At 38.1% G+C, this 19,098-nt stretch overlaps 1 protein-coding gene across 5 annotated transcripts in view; it reads right to left on the reverse strand.

Annotated features, from left to right (window-relative positions):
* Positions 1–6,454: 6,454 nt before the first annotated feature.
* The window catches only part of POC1B (POC1 centriolar protein B), a 108,828-nt gene continuing 96,184 nt past the window's right edge, over positions 6,455–19,098 (reverse strand). For all 5 annotated transcript variants that reach the window (XM_033415487.2, XM_033415488.2, XM_004285112.3 and 2 more), the window contains 2 exons: positions 10,153–10,371; positions 6,455–6,797 (listed from right to left, as the gene is read on the reverse strand). In XM_033415487.2, coding sequence (XP_033271378.1) covers positions 6,693–6,797; positions 10,153–10,371 — 324 coding nt within the window. In that variant the 3' untranslated portion in view covers positions 6,455–6,692. The remainder of the gene's footprint in view (positions 6,798–10,152; positions 10,372–19,098) is intronic.

Below are 19,098 nucleotides of genomic sequence, written 5' to 3' on the forward strand. Positions count from 1 at the left end.
GGGAAAAGTGGCCTTTTGAAACTCCAACAACTGGAAAGGCTCCCTCACCTAGAATCTAAATCATATCCTCCTTAAGTGTTTATCAAGGACAAATAAAAATCTTACGTCTTTTCCACAAAGAGTAAAGCCCTAGTCATCTGAGCAAATAAATTTAACTTATTTCAACTATTATTTATAAACTAAGTTTATATTGTTTATAAACTTATTTTATATTGTAAGTTTATATCTAAGTTTATATTGTGACACCTGATTCATAACTAAGTGTTAAAGTGAAGCTATGAGATTTCTAATTATGTCTTTTTATGTCTGTGTATATTATGCATATAACATATCTCTACCTCCAGAAAATATCAAAATTAAATTTATAGAAGAGCTTTGTTTGACTTGAAAGTAAGCACTTACAAATAAAATATTTCTAAATATAAAAGAAACTTGTCAGAATGAATTTGAGGTTCACATGATCTAAGAAATATCCAATATTAAGTTAATATCTGGTATTAAAGCTAGCTTAGGCTTGTTGGTTTATCAATATAGGTCTTTTATTGTACCTAGGTTAACTGAAGGTCAGTAAGGTCATGTTATTTCTGTTGGAGAGTGTGTCAGCAAGAAGAAAAAGTTAACTTGGTATATTTTCATAACTTGTAAAACAAAAGTAAATGAGGAGTTTTCAGGTGAACTCCTTAGGAATTATATTTGGGGTTTGTCTGTCTAAAATAGTTTCTCCAGATTTCTGGTAACTTGAGCTTTGCTAAGTTAAATGATGGGAAATTATTGAATATCAAAGTCATTTCAAATAAGATAAAATACTGGAACATTAAATGCTAAGCAGGTCTAAAATTACCTACCTTTGTATCCTTATGAGAGGGAAAGAGGAAGGAAATTATGCTATGAGAAGATGTGTTTCTGGAGGTTATGGATTTTTCCAATCAGGAAATGCTGGTATGACAGAGTTCACAATTACTTGCTGCTTGTCAGTTTTTGCTAGAGATTAAGGTTTTTAAGGGTTAAAGTGGTAATACGTAGTTAAAGCTACTAAAAGTGAGGGAAACATTTCAGTATGCAAGGAAAATAGGATGTGTGTCTTCAGTAAAAGAAGGTATGAGGAATGGAAATACCTTTTGTTAAGTGAAAAAAGTGATTTTTGTTCTAGAGCTTGTTCTTGATGGAAAAATACGGGACAAACGCATATGGATTCAGAAGGTCATGAAAGGTTTATGGAAAGGGAGCCCTGAAAAGTAGTTTTGTGCATGGTTAGGCTGAGATTAAATTTAATGAGGTAAATGGATTTTGTTAAGTGGGCTGGTGCAGGACTGGGTTTGGTTCCTCTCTTTGTTAAGAGAACAAATTTTTCTTGGAATACTGCTTTTGTGTTCCTTTACCTTTAAGTGATTTGTATTTGCTTTTGAAATATTTTGTCACTTACGTTAAATAAGTATTGTTTCACAGTGACCTATGATCCTATTTGACCAAGTGTCTTGAAACCTTTTTGATATTTTTGACAGACTTCTCAAATATCAAATTTAATTGAAGTTCTTTTGACCTCCAGCTAACTCAGGGATGCCTCAGAGGAGCCCTGAGGCACCTCAGAGAAATGTTAAACTAATTAAGCTTATTTGGTGTGTTAAATTACTTGAAGCATTGTTAAATGATTGGAGACAAACCTTAGGTTATATTGTATGGGTAAATGTCATTAATATAGATATTCCAAAATTTATATGAAATTCCTAAAAATCTGATATGTCCTGTTATCAGTCATAATTCTATTTATCTCAAAATGTTGTATGTCACAAAAATATCCCAAGTTTCTTGTCAATTGCATTGTAATTAGATCTTTAGCAATACCATTTTAAATCTTTGTCATTTAAAAACAATCATTGTTTTACTCTGTATAAAATGAGGATCTTCAGGAAGATTCATAAAAAGGACTTTTTGATAAATTAAGGTTTCTGATAACTTTTATATCATACAACTGAACTGGGTAGGAAAGTTTAAAACTCTAATGAAAAAACCTGATGACTTCATCCAGATCAACAGGAATTAGTTACATGGGACTGAATGAACTGATACATAAGACAGTTTTATGACTCTCTTCTGAAATATACTGCCTTTTAATCTTTTCTAGAAAATCTTTCCTCTTATGCTGTGACCTGCAACAAGTTGATAAAGTATACTTTTGTAAATGATTATGAAACATTTAGCTTTTTCTCTCTACCTGATTCTTCCAGAATTTGGCTTCTCCAGGTGGCTCCCCTGTGGACTTGATGGCTTATTGCAACCAGATTATAACTAGTTATGCTAATCATTGTTTTAATTTGCTCTCTTGTTGTTTTCAAATTATTTATACCTTGTGTCTCTCTCTGCTGTACTATGACCTTATTAATGTTACTAGCTATATTACTTATTCTATTTTGTAGGATTGTTATCTCTTGCACTACCCAATGTATAACCTGGCCTCTGACAAAATTAATGATGGCTAAAAGTCTTGAGGTAGTTGATCATATATAACTCTACATAGAATAATTGTAATAGGGCATGCAACTCTAGATATGGGAAGAAGCAACAAAGGAAGACATTACCTGGATCATTAATAGTCTAGTAAGACAGCTGATCCAGAGAATTTTAGAAGATCAATAGCCCTAATCCAAAAAATGAGCGGATTGAATAGCCTATCACACAATCTTCGCCTGATCTAGGAATGAGCCTTCCTAGCACTGTGGGACAAAATTGGTCATTAAATGCCTCCCAAACGTTGGTTGAATTTATGACCAAGAGGAAACATTGTGGACATAGAATGTTACCAGCATTTCAGTAAACAAAGGATGCTGCAGCCACTGCAGCCACCAACTGTGCACCCTGAGGGGAATTCGGGATGGAGAAAAACAGGATACTGGCCCTAGATAGTTAAGGTGTATATCAAAGGAATAATTTCAGTAAGCCCCGACTCTTGCATCTTCCCATACATGGAAAAGTGCTAAAATTCATTAACTTGAGATGTCTGGTTTTTCTCTAACAGTAATCTTTTGATGTTCTGACTACCTGTTCTTGTTTGTTTTGTTTTGTTTGTATTGTTTTGTTTGCAAAACTCCTTTATATCCTGGCTCCTGTCTTAACCTCTTTGTAAATAATCCCTCAGAGCTATCTGAGAAGCTGTATCTTGGGCTTAAGTGCTCAGTAAGCCCACTGGATAAAACATAATGCTCAACTTTTAGGTTGAGCATTTCTTTTGGACACCTATCTGTTGAGCTCAGCCTATGAACGAGGTACTGTGGTAGATGGGGAATATAAAGGTGACAGTGCTTGGTTTTTGAGAAGGTCGGTTCACAGTGGATGAGGCAGGACTGTAACTGTGTTGCAACCTGTGTTGTACCAGAGCTATATACCAGAGGGAGTGGATGGAGGGTTACTATTCCATATAGGCTGGTTAGGAAGAGCACCTCTGAAGAGGCAGAATGTGAGCAGGGCTGGAATGTTATGAGGGATACCTGGGGACAGAGCTCCAGGCAGAGGAAGTGGCAAGTACAAATGCCCTCAAGTACAGATGCCCTTAGGTGGGAACCATTTTGCTTCTACGACGGGAAGCAGAGAGGCCACTGCTGCCAGAGGGCAGTGAGTAAGGGTGACCCCCAAGGGGGAGGAGAGGTCTAAGGTGAAGAGGTTAGGAGCACATCACTACTGTCAAGTCTTGGGCTTTTACTCTAAGATGGGAAGTCCTGAAGGGTTTGGAGCTGAACTCGGGCTTTTCTTTCTTTTTTTTAAAACACCTTTATTAGAGTATAATTGCTTTACAATGGTGTGTTAGTTTCTGCTTTATAACAAGGTGAGTCAGCTATACATATACATATATCCCCCGTATCTCCTCCCTCTTGCGCCTCCCTCCCACCCTCCCTATCCCACCCCTCTAGGTGGTCACAAAGCACCGAGATGATCTCCCTGTGCTATGCGGCTGCTTCCCACTAGCTATCTATTTTACGTTTGGTAGTGTATATATGTCCATGCCACTCTCTCACTTTGTCACAGCTTACCCTTCCCCCCCTCATGTCCTCAAGTCCATTCTCTACATCTGTGTCTTTATTACTGTCCTGTCTCTGGGTTCTTCAGAACCATTTTCTTTTTTTTTTTTTTTTAGATTCCATACATATGTGTTAGCGTATGGTATTTTTCTCTTTCTGACTTACTTCACTTTGTATGACAGACTTTAGGTCCATCCACCTCACTACAAATAGCTCAATTTCGTTTCTTTTTATGGCTGAGTAATATTCCATTGTATGTATGTGCCACATCTTCTGTATCCATTCATCTGTCGATGGACACTTAGGTTGCTTCCATGTCCTGGCTATTGTAAATAGAGCTGCAGTGAAAATTGTGGTATGTGACTCTTTTTGAATTATGGTTTTCTCAGGGTGTATGCCCAGTAGTGGGATTGCTGGGTCGTATGGTATGAACTCAGGCTTTTCAAGAACCACTGTGGCCTGCTGTGCAAGGGTGACAGTGGGAGACAGTTAAGAGGCACTGCAGACATCCAGGTAAGAGATGATGGTGGCCTGGGTTTTGGTGGCTGATGGAGGTGTGAGAAATGATCAGGTGTTTCATATGTTCTCATGAGATTTGCTGAAGGAATAGGAGTGGAGAGTGAGACCAAGGATTTAAGGATAACTCTGAGGTCTTCAGCCTGAGCGCCTTGAAGGAGAGTTGCCATTTATGGAGATGGGAAGACGAGGGGAGGAGCTGGCTGTGGGTGGGGGTGAGGCGCAGCAGAGTTTGGCTGTGGACATATTCAGAGGCTGCCTGCCATGTTGTCCAAGTGGACATGTTGATCATGCAGTGAACATGCAGCTAGGACAGATGAGAGGCTGGCATCTGGCGAAAAGAAGCCTCAAAAGCATAAAAGAGGTGTTGGGGGGCTTATAAAATAACCCTCCTGAAAAAGTGTCAAGGCTTTTAAACTTACATCATCACTGTTTTTATATCACTTATAAAGTTCTATGACTGTAAAAGGTGTGGCAATACCATGTTGCAGGAAGTGGCTATAGCTGGTCAGTGGTTTCTAAAGTGTGGGCCTGAGGCCAACAGCATTAAATCTCCTGTGAGCTTGTTAGAGATGCAGATTATTGGGCCTCACCAGACCAGACCTAGTGAATCATAAACCCGGGGCAAAGGGCCGGAACTGTTTTGACAACTTCTCCAGGAGATTGTTATGAAGGTTAAAGTTGAGTGAGCTAGATAAGAAGTTTAGCATTTCTAGATTTTAATCATTTAAAAAGAAACAACTTTTTTAAAGGTAAAATGTCTTTATTGTTTGAAGCATTAAAAAAGTAGATAAAAATTGGTATGACATTTCATTTCTTAGTCTTCTCAATGAGGTTATAAAAATACAGTGCCACTTAGTCTTATAAACTCTTGAATCTGTCTAGAAGTTCACACTTAGTATTATCTAAAAAGTCACTTAAAACACACGAGATGATAAAACAAAATCACCTCATAAATACAATCAAAATTGCTTTGAGAAATTTCTAAATATAGACTCCTAGATAAATAGGACTTTTTTCTTTTCCAAAGCATAGACAGTATTTTCCCCATGATATGCCTACAGGCATCATAAATGTGGACTGCCTTCTCCTACCTTCTGTTCTAGATATAGGTTAACAGAAATGCAAACTAAATTCAGTTTTTTTCAATTTAATCTCTTATTTTGTTTAAGATAAAATTCTTAATTTAAAACCAAGATCTTTTAGAATGCCTGGCTCATTTTCATTTTGTTTCAAATCACAATTCATTAAAAGGAAAATAGGAAGATGATGCAAATGTTCTTTATTCAGCTAAAAAATCACCCTAAACATTTCTGAAGAATGTGAACATACATGTGTGAATATTTTTAAATATTGCTGTTGCATCGTTCTGGGTTTTGAGGATTCTGCACTAACTTAATCTTCATAAACTGAGATCACAGGTTTGGATACAACCCAAATCATTCAGTGCATTCATCTACGGAAGCAGATTTGTACACTTTACATATTTCTAACTCTTCTTTTAGGTTGGTCAAAGAATAAACAGTGTATACCATAAATTAAATTGAAACCCCCTGCCGTATGTCCTGTATGTGCTGTTGCTAATTAAAATAAGTGTATTCTTGCTGTGGAAATTCTGCGGTTTGGGAGTTGTATGAGATCATCTTTTCAAGGCATAGGTAAAGAATTTTTTTTTTAACAGAAAGAAATACAAATCAGATCATTAATTCATTCTCTGCATACAAAATGCTGTTTTAGAGGTAAGTGAATTATTTCACCCCAAGGGTACTGTTTACACTAAAAAAGTACACCAGGTGTTTAAGGAATTGCCTGAACATGGTCAATTTGGAATAACAGTGAAATACAGAGATTTGACTACTTTACTGGCAGGATTTGGACTATTAATGAAAACTGACATTTAAAATAATATGGGGGAAAATACAGAGCCACTTGAACGTGTATCACTTTATTACTGCAATCATAAATGGTAATGATTTGAATTAGTCCTCGGCATTGATTTGTGTGTTGAAATTAGTCCTTAATTATGCCTTTTCTGCCTTTTGTTCACCCTTTTAAGAAATGCCATGATAATTAGCACATGGTTGTGTTGCATAAAGCATCTTGTACTACCTTCCTGAGTACATGTACATGTGTTCATTTCTCGTGCCTCTGCTCATATCTTTCTATTCAACTTTTCTGTTGGATAGCATTGAAAAGCCTTTGCTGATTTTCAAGGCAGTCTTTCAGCTTATCCTCTGTCAAAGTCAGTCGCTGCTCCAGGATTGAAACAGTCTGCAAAAAAGGGGGACAAAATAATCAATGCCTGGTGACCTGGTGGTGAGGATGATGATGATAATCTCAGCATTGATCTTTTTCAGAACTGGAATGCCACCCTTTTGCCAGGAGGTTGGCTCAGAAATGAACCCTAGAACTTGCCCCACTTCTGTGCCCTAACACAAGGCAAAGCACTGTCAAGCAGTTTGAGGAAAAGAAAAAAAAAGGAACCATTTGAGGAAAATGGAGTAAATGATCAAGCCTCTGTAGGCAATTCTGAAGTCTGATCTTCTAAAGCATCGCTGCCAGAGAAGAGGCCCCGTGAGGCATGTTAGGTAGTGTCACAGGTGACATGGAATGTGGGAGGTGGGGATGGAATGCCACATAACCCCACCGCTACTTAAATGGCATCACTGGTCCTTCTGTCACAATCAATCCATGATGGACCATACCTATATTACCCTAGACGGCTGGATACCTAGCTTACTTTGAAAATATAATGACTGCTACCCCTTTCTGCACCCAGAAGATGACAGCAACTCCTAGGGTTGTTAGGAAGACTGACTAAATGAAATACGGCATGTAAAATGCTTAAGCTGGTGCCTGCCACACAGGACTTCGTGAATCTTATTCTAACTCCTTCAGCTCGTGAGTATATAACTACACACACGCGTGCGACTACTTTTAAATCTAATTGTGATAGACTACTTCATCTTCAGTCTTTTATCTTTTAAAAAAAACTATACGATAAAATAGATTCAGGAAGTTGCACAAAAAACATGTGGCACTTAATGAACTCTCACGAGAAAAGCACCCTTATGACCAACACCCAGGTCAAGAACTAGAACTCTGCCAGCCACCCCCGAGTGCCTCGCGTGCACCTTCCCCCATAACAGCCCCTATGCTGACCATTATAATAATCACTCTTCTGCAGGTCTTTATGGTTTTATCTTTCAAGTGTACATCCCTAGACACTATAACTATATCTTACCCATTTTCAAGATTTGATGTCATTTAAAGTCTTTTAATCTACAGATCCCTACTCTCTCCATTTATTTTCTTTATAATTTGTCTTTGGACAGGTTCAGGCCATTTGACCTGCAGCGCCTCTACCAGTCTGGATTTTAGGGACTGCGTACTCTGGGTACAGTTTAATCTGTTCTTCTACCCTCTGTATTTTATTTAAATTGGAAGCTGGATTCAAAGGCTTGGTAAGACTCAGGTTAGATCCCTCGGTGAGACTATTCTTTCTTTGGAGGGCACAATAATAACATTTGCTTCTTTTTCTGTGTTGTCAGTAGCTACTTAATGTCTAGATCTATCGATTCTTAGAGATTGCCAGTGATATTCTAATTCCATCATTTAAAAAATGTATTAGTTGGGATAATTTATACAAGACACTTCTCTCATATATTATTTGGTTACCTGGTAGTACAGTTCATATAGGAAAAGCAGCATAATAAATGCTTGGTTACAACTGATTCCCTACCAGCCTCTGAAGGCAATCAGTTTAAAAAAAAAAACTATCTAATACTTTTTGCTCTCATATTCCATACTATAGATCATGATTCATTGAAATTAACGGCAATGCTGATAATACTTTCTACTATTTCTTGAGTGCCTACTATGTGCCAAGCATTTTGCCTGATACTTATCACAATGTAAGATGCAAAAGCTTTTGATATGTGTATCATCAACACCTTTAACCCTGGTTAACTCCTCACCTACCAACCATCTTAAAAGTTATAATGAGAAAGTGATACTACAATCTGTACTGAATTATAAGCACTGCCACTGGGTTAGGAGATGTTCAGTCATCTGTAATTAAAGTGAATCTGAATGTGTTTATTTTACTTGTTATTTGCCCACAGAGTCACATTGTTCCCATTTTGCAAGTGTGCTGTGCCTGCTTTTAACTTTTCATATTTGAAGGAAAGTCAGTCCTTAAAAATTAAAAGTAAAAAATTACAGACTTTCAATAAAGTTTAAAGGGATCCATTTTAACCTTAAATCAGGAAAAAAGAAGGCAAAATGAGTCACGAAGCTGACAGAGTAGAAGATGGAAAGAGCCTAAAGAGGACTTGCCACCCAATGTGACAGTGCAGGTGAGGAAGCCAGGGCCCTGGGAAACAGGCCAACCAAAACTAAAGCTGGCATGAAGCTGAGAGAAAAACTGCCTTTTAAAGGAAAGGAAAGTCCGATAAACACAGTCACCTCTAGCACAATACTGCAAAGCAAAAATTGATGATTTTCCTATTATTTTCATTGAACAGATCTTACGACTCCAAGGTCTCACAAGGCTCGTTCTCACAATTTGTCATGACCCCCATCCACATCCCTTAACTCCAAGGCCCTGAGATGTTATCTAAAGGGTAAAATTTTTAATTACTGGCTCTTAACCCAAAATGGAACCTTAAAAGTCCGATGCCAGGGCCTTGAATTCTCTGGAGATGAGACCTGGACGTCTGGATGATTCTTAACTAAGTGCCCTGGCGATTAGAATGTACAGCCAGTGTTGAGAATAAGAATTAGATGATTTCTATGCATGAGCAATTTCAACTTGAAATATTTATTCTGCAAAAGTAACTGACGTCTTCTCTAGTTCACATTATAGCCTCTTTCTGTATAATTTAGGACAGTGTCTGCTCTGGATCCTCATTCTGTTTATCAAAGAGGAACAATAAGAATTCTTCAAAGGAAACACTGAGCAGAACTGGAAGGGCAACCTCTGATGTATCCATCTTAATACACCGCTTCCATTAAATGACATCTGTATTTCCTGACCAAGAGTTGGAAGACCTTCGATATATTAAGATCCATGGTATCCCTTCTTGCAAAAGTATATTGGCATCAAAGGACTGGGTAATATTCTAAAAGGGGAATGTGGAAACCTCACCTCCAGAAGAACAGAGCATCATGTAAGGAGCTTTGCAATGAGGGAAGTTAAACATTGGACAGAGAGAACTTCTTCAGAGTGAAAAACTAAAGCAATGCCAAAATTTCATTCTAACCGAAATGATTAATCCCAATACATTTTTCTTATTGCCCTAAATATTTCTTTGATAATGTCCAAATCTGAATACATGGCATCAAAAATTCTTACGGCAAAACATTACTGTCCAAAATCAAATAATACACTTGTAGCATGAAGTACGTGGTCTCCTCTATTCGCTTGTGGGCCTCAGATGCTAGAGTACAGTGTGTGTGTGCACACATGCATACGTGTATATGTGTGCATGGGCTCTGACTTTGCCTCCATAAGGTTTAGAGCGGCTCAGCACAGCAGGCACTGCTATATTAACTACCACCTTTGAGCTTGCCTTGCTAAGAAAGAAAAACTTCTTACAACCAAGTGAAAAGTGCGCCAACCCACCTGTGTCAAAACATTGAGCTGTTCCATGATATGCTCTAAGGCATCGGTCACAGCGAGTGGTATGCTTCGCTGATTCTCAGAAGGCAGGTCACTCATTTCTTCTGTTTTCTTTTTCAAGGTTGTAGGTGAACATTCTGATGACATTAAAGAAGGGTTCAAGAAATATCCGCAGATCTCTTCACCCTTGTCTGGTAGAGTATGAACAGTGGTCTCCGTTGTCTTTGACACCATAGAAAAGATAGGAAGAGTTATATTTTCCAAACTTTAAAATGATATATATTAACGTTTTCAACATTCCTCTTTTAAAAGCCCAGGTTTCATTTAATTGTTCATCTTCAACTACAGCAAATTATGGAAATTACAATTATAAGAAGGAAAAAAAGGCTAAAAAAGGATGGACAAAATTCACGATTCTCCTTGATTTTTTTTCAATAAAATTGTATGTATCTGTCTGAAAGATCAGGTGTTCTACCATTAAAAAGGTGGTTACATGCTAATTCTTGATTTTTAAAAAGTCACATCCATTAAGGCGAGTATTATTTGATTTCTATGGGGAGGAGACAAGATGGCAGAGTAGAAGGACTTGAGCTTACCTCCCCTCATGAAAACACCAAAATCACAGCTAACTGCTGAACAACAATCGAAAAAAGATGAGAACCTACCAAAAAGATACTCTACATCCAAAGACAAAGAAGAAGCCACACAAGACAGTAGGAGGGGTGCATTCACAGTATAATCAAATCCCATAACCACCAGGTGGGTGACCCACAAACTGAAAAATAATTAGATCACAGAGGTTTTCCCACAGGAGGCAGAGTTCTGAGCCCCAGCCAGGGGGACTGGCATCAGGAGGAAGAGGAGCCCCCAGAGCATTTGGCTTTGAAGTCCAGCAGGGCTAGAGTGCAGGAGCTCCACAGGACTGGGGGAAACAGAGACTCCACTCCTGGAGGGCCCACACAAGGTTTCATGTGCACTGGGATGCAGGGCAAAGCAGTGACTCCACAGGAGCCTGGGCCAGACCTACCTGCAGGTCTTGGAGGGTCTCCTGGGGAGGCGGGGGTTGACTTTGGCTCACTGTGGGGACAAGGATGACAGTGGTGGAGGCCCCGGGGAATATTCATCTGCGTGAGCTCTACTGGAGGTCACCATTTTGGCACTGAGACCTGGCTCCACCCAACAACCTGCAGGCTCCAGTGCTAGGATGCCACAGGCCAAACAACCAACAGGGTGGGAACACACCACCACCCATCAGCAGACAGGCTGCCTAAAGTCATCCTGAGCCCACAGCCATCTCTAAACACACCCCTTGACATGGCCTTGCCCACCAGTGGGAAAAGATGCAGTTCCACCCATCAGTGGGCAGGCACCAGTCCCTCCCACCAGGAAACCTGCACAGCCCCCTGGACCAACCTCACCCACCAGGGTGCAGACACCAGAAGGTAGAGGAACTACAAACCTGCAGCCTCAGAAACAGAGACTGCAAACACAGGAGTTAGATAAAACGAAATGGCAGGGAAATATGTTCCAGACAAAGGAACAAGGTAAAACCCCAGAAGAACAACTAAGTGAAGTGGAGATAGACAATCTTCCTGAAAAAAAAGAGTAATGATAGTAAAGACGATCCAAGATCTCACAAAAAGAATGAAGGCACAAGAAATGTTTAAAAAAGAGCTATAGAAGATTTAAAAATCAAAGAGGTGAACAATACAATAACTGAAATGAAAAATACTCTAGAAGGAATCAATTAACAGAATAAATGAGGCAGAAGAACAAGTGAGCTGGAAGCTATTGCTGGAGATCACTGTCATGGAACATATTAAAGAAAAAAGAATGAATAGGAATAAGGACACTCTCAGAGACGTCTGGAACAACATTAAACACACCAACCTTCACATTATAGGGGTCCCAGAAGGAGAAGAGAGAGAGAAAGGGCCTGAGAAAATATTTGAAGAGGTAATAGCCAAAAACTTACCTAACAGGGGAAAGGAAACAGTCACCCAAGTCCAGGAAGCACAGAGAGTCCCGTACAGGATAAACCCAAGGAAGAACACAGCAAGACACACATTAATCAAATTGACAAAAATTCAAGGCAAGGAGAAAATACTAAAAGCAACAAGGGAAAAGCAACATGTAACATACAAGGGAATCCCCATAAGGTTATCAGCTGACTTTTCAGCAGAAACTCTGCAGGCCAGAAGGGAGTGGCATGATATATTTAAAGTGATGAAAGGGAAAAACCTACAACCAAGAATACTCTACCCAGCAAGGCTCTGGTTCAGATTTGAGGGAGAAATCAAAAGCTTTACAGACAAGCAAAAGCTAAGAGAATTCAGCACCACCAAACCAGCTTTATGACACATGCTAAAGGAACTTCTTAGGCAGAAAAGAAAAGGCCACAACTAGAAATGAGAAAATTACGAATGGGAAAGCTCACTGATAAAGGCAAATGTAAAGGTAAGAAGTCATCCACATACAAATATGATATCAAAACCAGCAATCACGAGGAGAGTACAAATGCAGGATATATTGGAAATGCATTTGAAATTAAGAGACCAGCAACTTGAAACAATCTTGTGTGTGATATATACATATATATATACACACACACACACACACACACACACCTATATCAAAACCTCACGGTAACTGCAAACTGAAAATCTACAGTAGATACACCACACAAAAGAAAAAGCAATCCCAACACAATACTAAAGTTAGTCATCAAATCACAAGAAGAGAAGAGGAAGGGAAGAAAAAAGACCTAGAAAACCAAATCCAAAACAATTAACAAAATGGCAATAAAAAATACATATAATTACCTTAAACATAAACGAATTTAAGTTTCAAACCAAAAGACATAGACTGGCTGAACAGATACAAAAACGAGACCCATATATATGCTGTCTACAAGAGACCCACTTCGGATCTAGGGACACATACAGACTGAAAGTGAGGAAATGGAAAAAGGTATTCCACGCAAATGGAAATCAAAAGAAAGCTGGAGTAGCAATACTCATATCAGAAGAAACAGACTTTGAAATAAAGACTGTTACAAGAGACAAGGGCAGTACATGATGATCAAGGGATCAATCTGAGCAGAAGGTATAACAATTGAAATATATATACACCCAACATAGGAGCATCTCAATATATAAGGCAAACACTAACAGCCATAAAAAGAGAAACTGACAGTAACACAATAATTGGGGGGGGGGTCTTTAACACCCCACTTACATCAATGGACAGATCCAGACAGAGGATCAATAGGGAAACACAGGCCTTAAATGACATGTTAGACCAGATAGATAGACTTAATTGATATTTATAGTGCCTTCCATTCAAAAGCAGCAGAATAGACATTCTTCTCAAGTGCACATGGAACATTCTCCAGGATAGATTACATGCTGGGCCACAAAGCAAACCTTGGTATATTTAAGAAAATGGAAGTCATCAAGGATCTTTTTTGACCACAATGCTATGAGATTAGAAATCAACTACAAGGAAAAAAACTAAAAAACACAAACACGTGGAGGCTAAACAATATGCTACTAAACAACCAATGGATCACTGAGGAAATCAATAAATACCTAAAGACAAATGAAAATGAAAGCACGATGTTCCAAAACCTGTGGGATGCAGCAAAAGCAGAGAAATTTACAGTGATACAGTCTTACCTCAGGAAACAAGAAAAATCTCAAATAAACCTAACCTTACACCTAAAGCAACTAGAGAAAGAACAACAGACAAAACCCAAAGTTAGTACAAGGAAAGAAATAAAGATCAGAGGAGAAATAAAAAAATAGAGACAAAGAAAACAATAGAAAAGATCAATGAAACTAAAAGCTGGTTCTTTGAAAAGATAAATAAAATTGATAAACCTTCAGCCAGACTCCTAAGGAAAAAAAAGGAGAGACCTCAAATCAATAAAATTCGAAATGAAAAAGTTGTTACAACAGACACCACAGAAATACAAAGGATCATAAGAGACTACTACAAGCAACTCTATACCAATAAAATGGGCAACCTAGAAGAAATGGAAAAATCCTTAGGTATAATATTCTAAGACTGAACCAGAAAGAAATAGAAAATATAAACAGACCAATCACAAGTACTGAAATTGAAACTGTGATTAAAAATCTTCCAACAAAGAAAAGTCCAGAATCAGATGGCTTCACAGGTGAATTCTATCAAACATTTAGAGAAGAGTTAATACCTGTCTTTCTGAAACTATTCTAAAAAATTGAACAGTATAGAGGTTCCTTAAAAAACTAAAAACAGGGCTTCCCTGGTGGTGCAGTGGTTGAGAGTCCGCCTGCCAATGCAGGGGACACGGGTTCGTGCTCCGGTTCAGGAAGATCCCACATGCTACAGAGCGGCTGGGCCCGTGAGCCATGGCTGCTGAACCTGCACTTCTGGAGCCTGTGCTCCGCAACGGGAGAGGCCACAACAGTGAGAGGCCCACTTACCGCAAAAAAAACAAACAACAAAAAAAAACAACTAAAAACAGAACTGCCATATGACCCAGCAATCCCACTCCTGGGCATATATCTGGAGAAAACCATAATTCAAAAAGATACATGCACCCCATTGTTCATTGCAGCACTATTTACAATAGCCAGGACACGGAAGCAACCTAAATGTTCATCGACAGATGAATGGGTAAAGATGTGGTACAGAAGATGTGGTACATATATACAATGAGATATTACTCAGACATAAAAAAGAATGAAATAATGCTATTTGCAGCAACATGGATGTACCTAAAGATTATCATACTAAGTGAAGTAAGTCAGACAGAGAAGGATAAATATATGGTATCACTTATATGTGGAATCTAAAAGGATGATACAAATGAACTTAATTACAAAAGAGAAACAGACTCACAGACTTTGAAGACAAACTTATGGTTACCAAAGGGGACAGGTCAGGGGGAGGGATAAATTAGGAGTTTTGGATTAACATCTACACACTACTATATATAAAATAGATAATCAACAAGGACCTACTTATAGCACAGGGAATTCTACTCAATATTCTGTAAAAACGTATATGGGAAAAGAATCTGAAAAAGAATGGAGATACATATATATATATATGTGTGTGTGTGTGTGTGTGTGTGTGTATATATATATATATATGTATAGCTGAATCACTTTGCTGTACACCTGAAAGTAACACAACATTGTAAATCAATTATACCCCAATATAAAATTAAAAACTATTACTTTAAAAAATGAAAATAATAAGCGTTGGTGGAGAAATTGGAACCCTCATGCATTGCTGTGGGAATATAAAATGGTCACCTGATTGGAAAACAGTTTGGCTATTCCTCAAAAGGTTACAACAGAGAATTAGCATACAATCTAGCAATTCCACTCCTGAGTATATATCCACAAGAACTGAAAGCAAGGACTTGAACAGATACTTGTACACCAATATTCATAGTGGCATTAGTCACAATAGTCAAAAGATAAAAACAACCCAGTACCAATCAACAAATAAATGTATAAACAAAATGTGGTACACATACAATTGAATATTTAACCATAAAAATAAATAGAATTCTACTACATGCTACAACATGGATTAACCTTGAAAACATACTAAGTGAAAACAAACAAGACACAAAAGAAAATACCATATGATTCCATTAATATGAGGTACCTGGAATAGGCAAATTCAGAGAGAGTATAGGTTACCACGAGCTGGAGGGGAGAAGAAACATGGAGCTTATGTACCCATTGCTTAATGAGGACAGAGTTTCTCTTTGAAATGATGACAAAGATCTCAAAATAGTGGTGATGGGTACATAACATCGTGAATACTTAACGCCAGGGAACTGTACACTTAAAAATGGTTAAAATGGTCAATTTTACAATATGTATATTTTACCACAATAAAACAAATAAGCCCTCCGAACATATAGCAATAAAAATCTAAAAATAAAATTAAGAAAACTCAGTCTTCATGAGCATCAAAAAGAATAAAATGTTTAGGAATAAATTTAACAAAAACAGTGCAAGGCTTATATACCAAAAACTACAAATAAACCATCAATGGAAGAAATTAAAGACCTAAATAAATGAAAAGACATTCCATACCCCATGTTCATGGAACATAAGACTTAATATTGTTAAGATGGCAATATTCCCCAAATTGATATATACAGGTTCAATACAATCCCCATCAAAATCCCAGCTGCCTGTTTAAAAGAAATTGACATGCTGGTCTTAAAAGGCATATAGAAATGCAAGGAACCCAAAATAGCCAAAAGAATATTGAAGGACACAGTTCAAGACTCACATTTCCCAGTTTCAAAATTCACTACAAAACTACAGTAATCAAGACAGCATGGGACTGGTATAAGGACAGACATATAGATCAATGGAATAGATAGACCTTTCCATATACGGTCAATTGATATTTGACAAGGTTGCCAAGATAATTTAATGGAAAATAATAGTCTTTTTCAAGAAACTGTGCTGGAAAAACTGTGTTTTTAAATTCAAAAGAATGGATTTGGGTCCCTACCTCACACCATGTACAGAATTAACTCAAAATGGATCATAAAGTTAACTACAGGAGCTAAAACAATACAAATCTTAGAAGACAACATAGGAGTAAATTTTCCTCACCTTGGATTAGACTGAAGCTTCTTAGATACAATACCAAACTAACAAATGACAAAATAAATAACAAATTGGACTTTATCAAAACATAAAAACTTTTGTGTTTCAAAAGACAAGAGGGACTTCCCAGTGGTCCAGTAGCTAAGACTCCATGCTCCCAATGCAGGGGGCCCGGGTTCGATCCCTGGTCAGGCGGCTATATACCACGTGCCGTAACTAAGAGTTTGCATGCCACAATGAAGACCCCGCACGCAGCAAAGAAGATCTCGCATGTCTCAACTAAGACCCGGCGCAGCCAAATAAATAAATATTTTTTAAAAGTAGGTAACAAGAAAGTGGGAACAAATCTCGCAGAATTGGGGAAAATATTTGCAAATCATGTATTTGATAAGAGACTTGTGTGAGAACATATAAAGAATTCTTACAACTCAACAATAAAAAGACAACCCAGGGGCTTCCCTGGTGGCGCAGTGGTTGAGAGTCCACCTGCCGATGCAGGGGACACGGGTTCGTGCCCCGGTCCGGGAAGATCCCACATGCCACGGACTGGCTAGGCCCGTGAGCCATGGCCGCCGAGCCTGCGCGTCCGGAGCCTGTGCTCCGCAATGGGAGAGGCCACAACAGTGAGAGGCCCGTGTACCTCAAAAAAACAAAAACAAAAACAAAAAAAAACCAATTAAAAATGATCAAAGGATTTGAATAGACATTTCTCTAAAGAAGATGATACACAAATGGCCAATAAGCACATAAAAAGGCGCTCAGTATCATTAGTTATCAGGGAAATGCAAATCAAAACCACAATGAGATACCAATTCATACCCATTAGGATGACTAAAATAAAAAAGAAAGAATATAACAAGTGTTGAAGATGTAGAGAAACTCGAATCCTCATACATTGCTGGTGGGATTGTAAAATGATGCAGTCACTTTGGAAAACAGTTTGGAAAAATTCCTCAAAACATTAAACATTGAATTACTATGACCCAGTGATTCCACTCCTTGGTATATGCCCAAGAGAAATGACATCCTTTACATATATCCACCTAAAACTTGTACATGAATACACAGCAGCATTATTTAGAATAGCCAATAAAATGGAAACAACCTATATACATCAGAATGTTGTGATAATTAATGGAAATTCAAAATGTGGTATTATCCTTACAATGGATATCAGTTACCCACAAAAAAAGAATGAAGTACTGATACATCCTACAACATGATGAACCTTGGAAACAGTAGGCTGAGTTAAAGAAGCCATACACAAAGGCCACATATTATGTGATTCCATATGTATGAAATAGTCAGAATAGACAAATACAGGAAGACAGACTGAGATTAGTGGTTGCCAGGGGCTGGGAGGAGGGAAGAATGGGCAGAGGTCGGTAATGGGTATGTGGGTGATGAAAATACTCTAAAATTATTTTTGGAGTGATTAAATATTCTAAAATTAGACAGCACTGATGGTTGCACAACTTTGTGAATATTCTAAAAATCATTAAATTGTACTCTTTAAAATGGCAAGTTTTCTAGTATGTGAATTACCTCATTAAAGCTATTTTAAAAACAAAGAATCCAAATATATGCATCACAGAAATCACAGAATTTTTAAAAATTTTAATCAGTTTTTCATTCCTGGTTGTCACTGGCATATGAGAGTTCCAGACAGAAGGTACCTCAAACATGGCAAGTATACTTCTAATGATGATGGTGGTGGTGGTGGTGATGATGGTGACAATTAGCAAGTACGGAGCTTACTGTGTACTTGCATTGTTTCAAGCGCTTTACACATGTTAACTGGTTTAATCTTCACAATAACCCGATCAGGTATGTTCTGTTCTACTATTATTCTCATTTTTCAAACTAGGAAACAGAGATACAGAGAGACTAAATAACTCGCCCAAGCTCACACAGGTGGGAAAGGTGTATGAAACATAACCAATCATAGATCTAAGAGATGCCAAAGCACTCTGGGTATTGTAACCTTGGGATCAAAGCCACTGTTCTCCATGATCTTCCCAACCATTTTCAGGAAGATGAAAACTTTCAAATTTCCCTCTGTCATAATCTTACTAATTCATCATCTGTTGAAAATAATAAAAACAAACTCAAAATCCACCACCCCCAGTTCAAACTTATTTTAAAATATGCAGAAAACACATCTCATTACTCCTACCCAGCTGAGTGTATCTGCTTAGGTTCTTTTTGTTTGTTCACTTAACAGATACTTCTGGAGCCTCGCTCTGTGTGAGGCGCAGTTCTCAATGGTGAGAACCCAGCAGTGGGTGGCAGGCCCCAAGACTCTGCTCTCCTAAAG

The sequence above is a fragment of the Orcinus orca genome, chromosome 11, assembly GCF_937001465.1.
Source record: "Orcinus orca chromosome 11, mOrcOrc1.1, whole genome shotgun sequence".
Taxonomy (NCBI): domain Eukaryota; kingdom Metazoa; phylum Chordata; class Mammalia; order Artiodactyla; family Delphinidae; genus Orcinus; species Orcinus orca.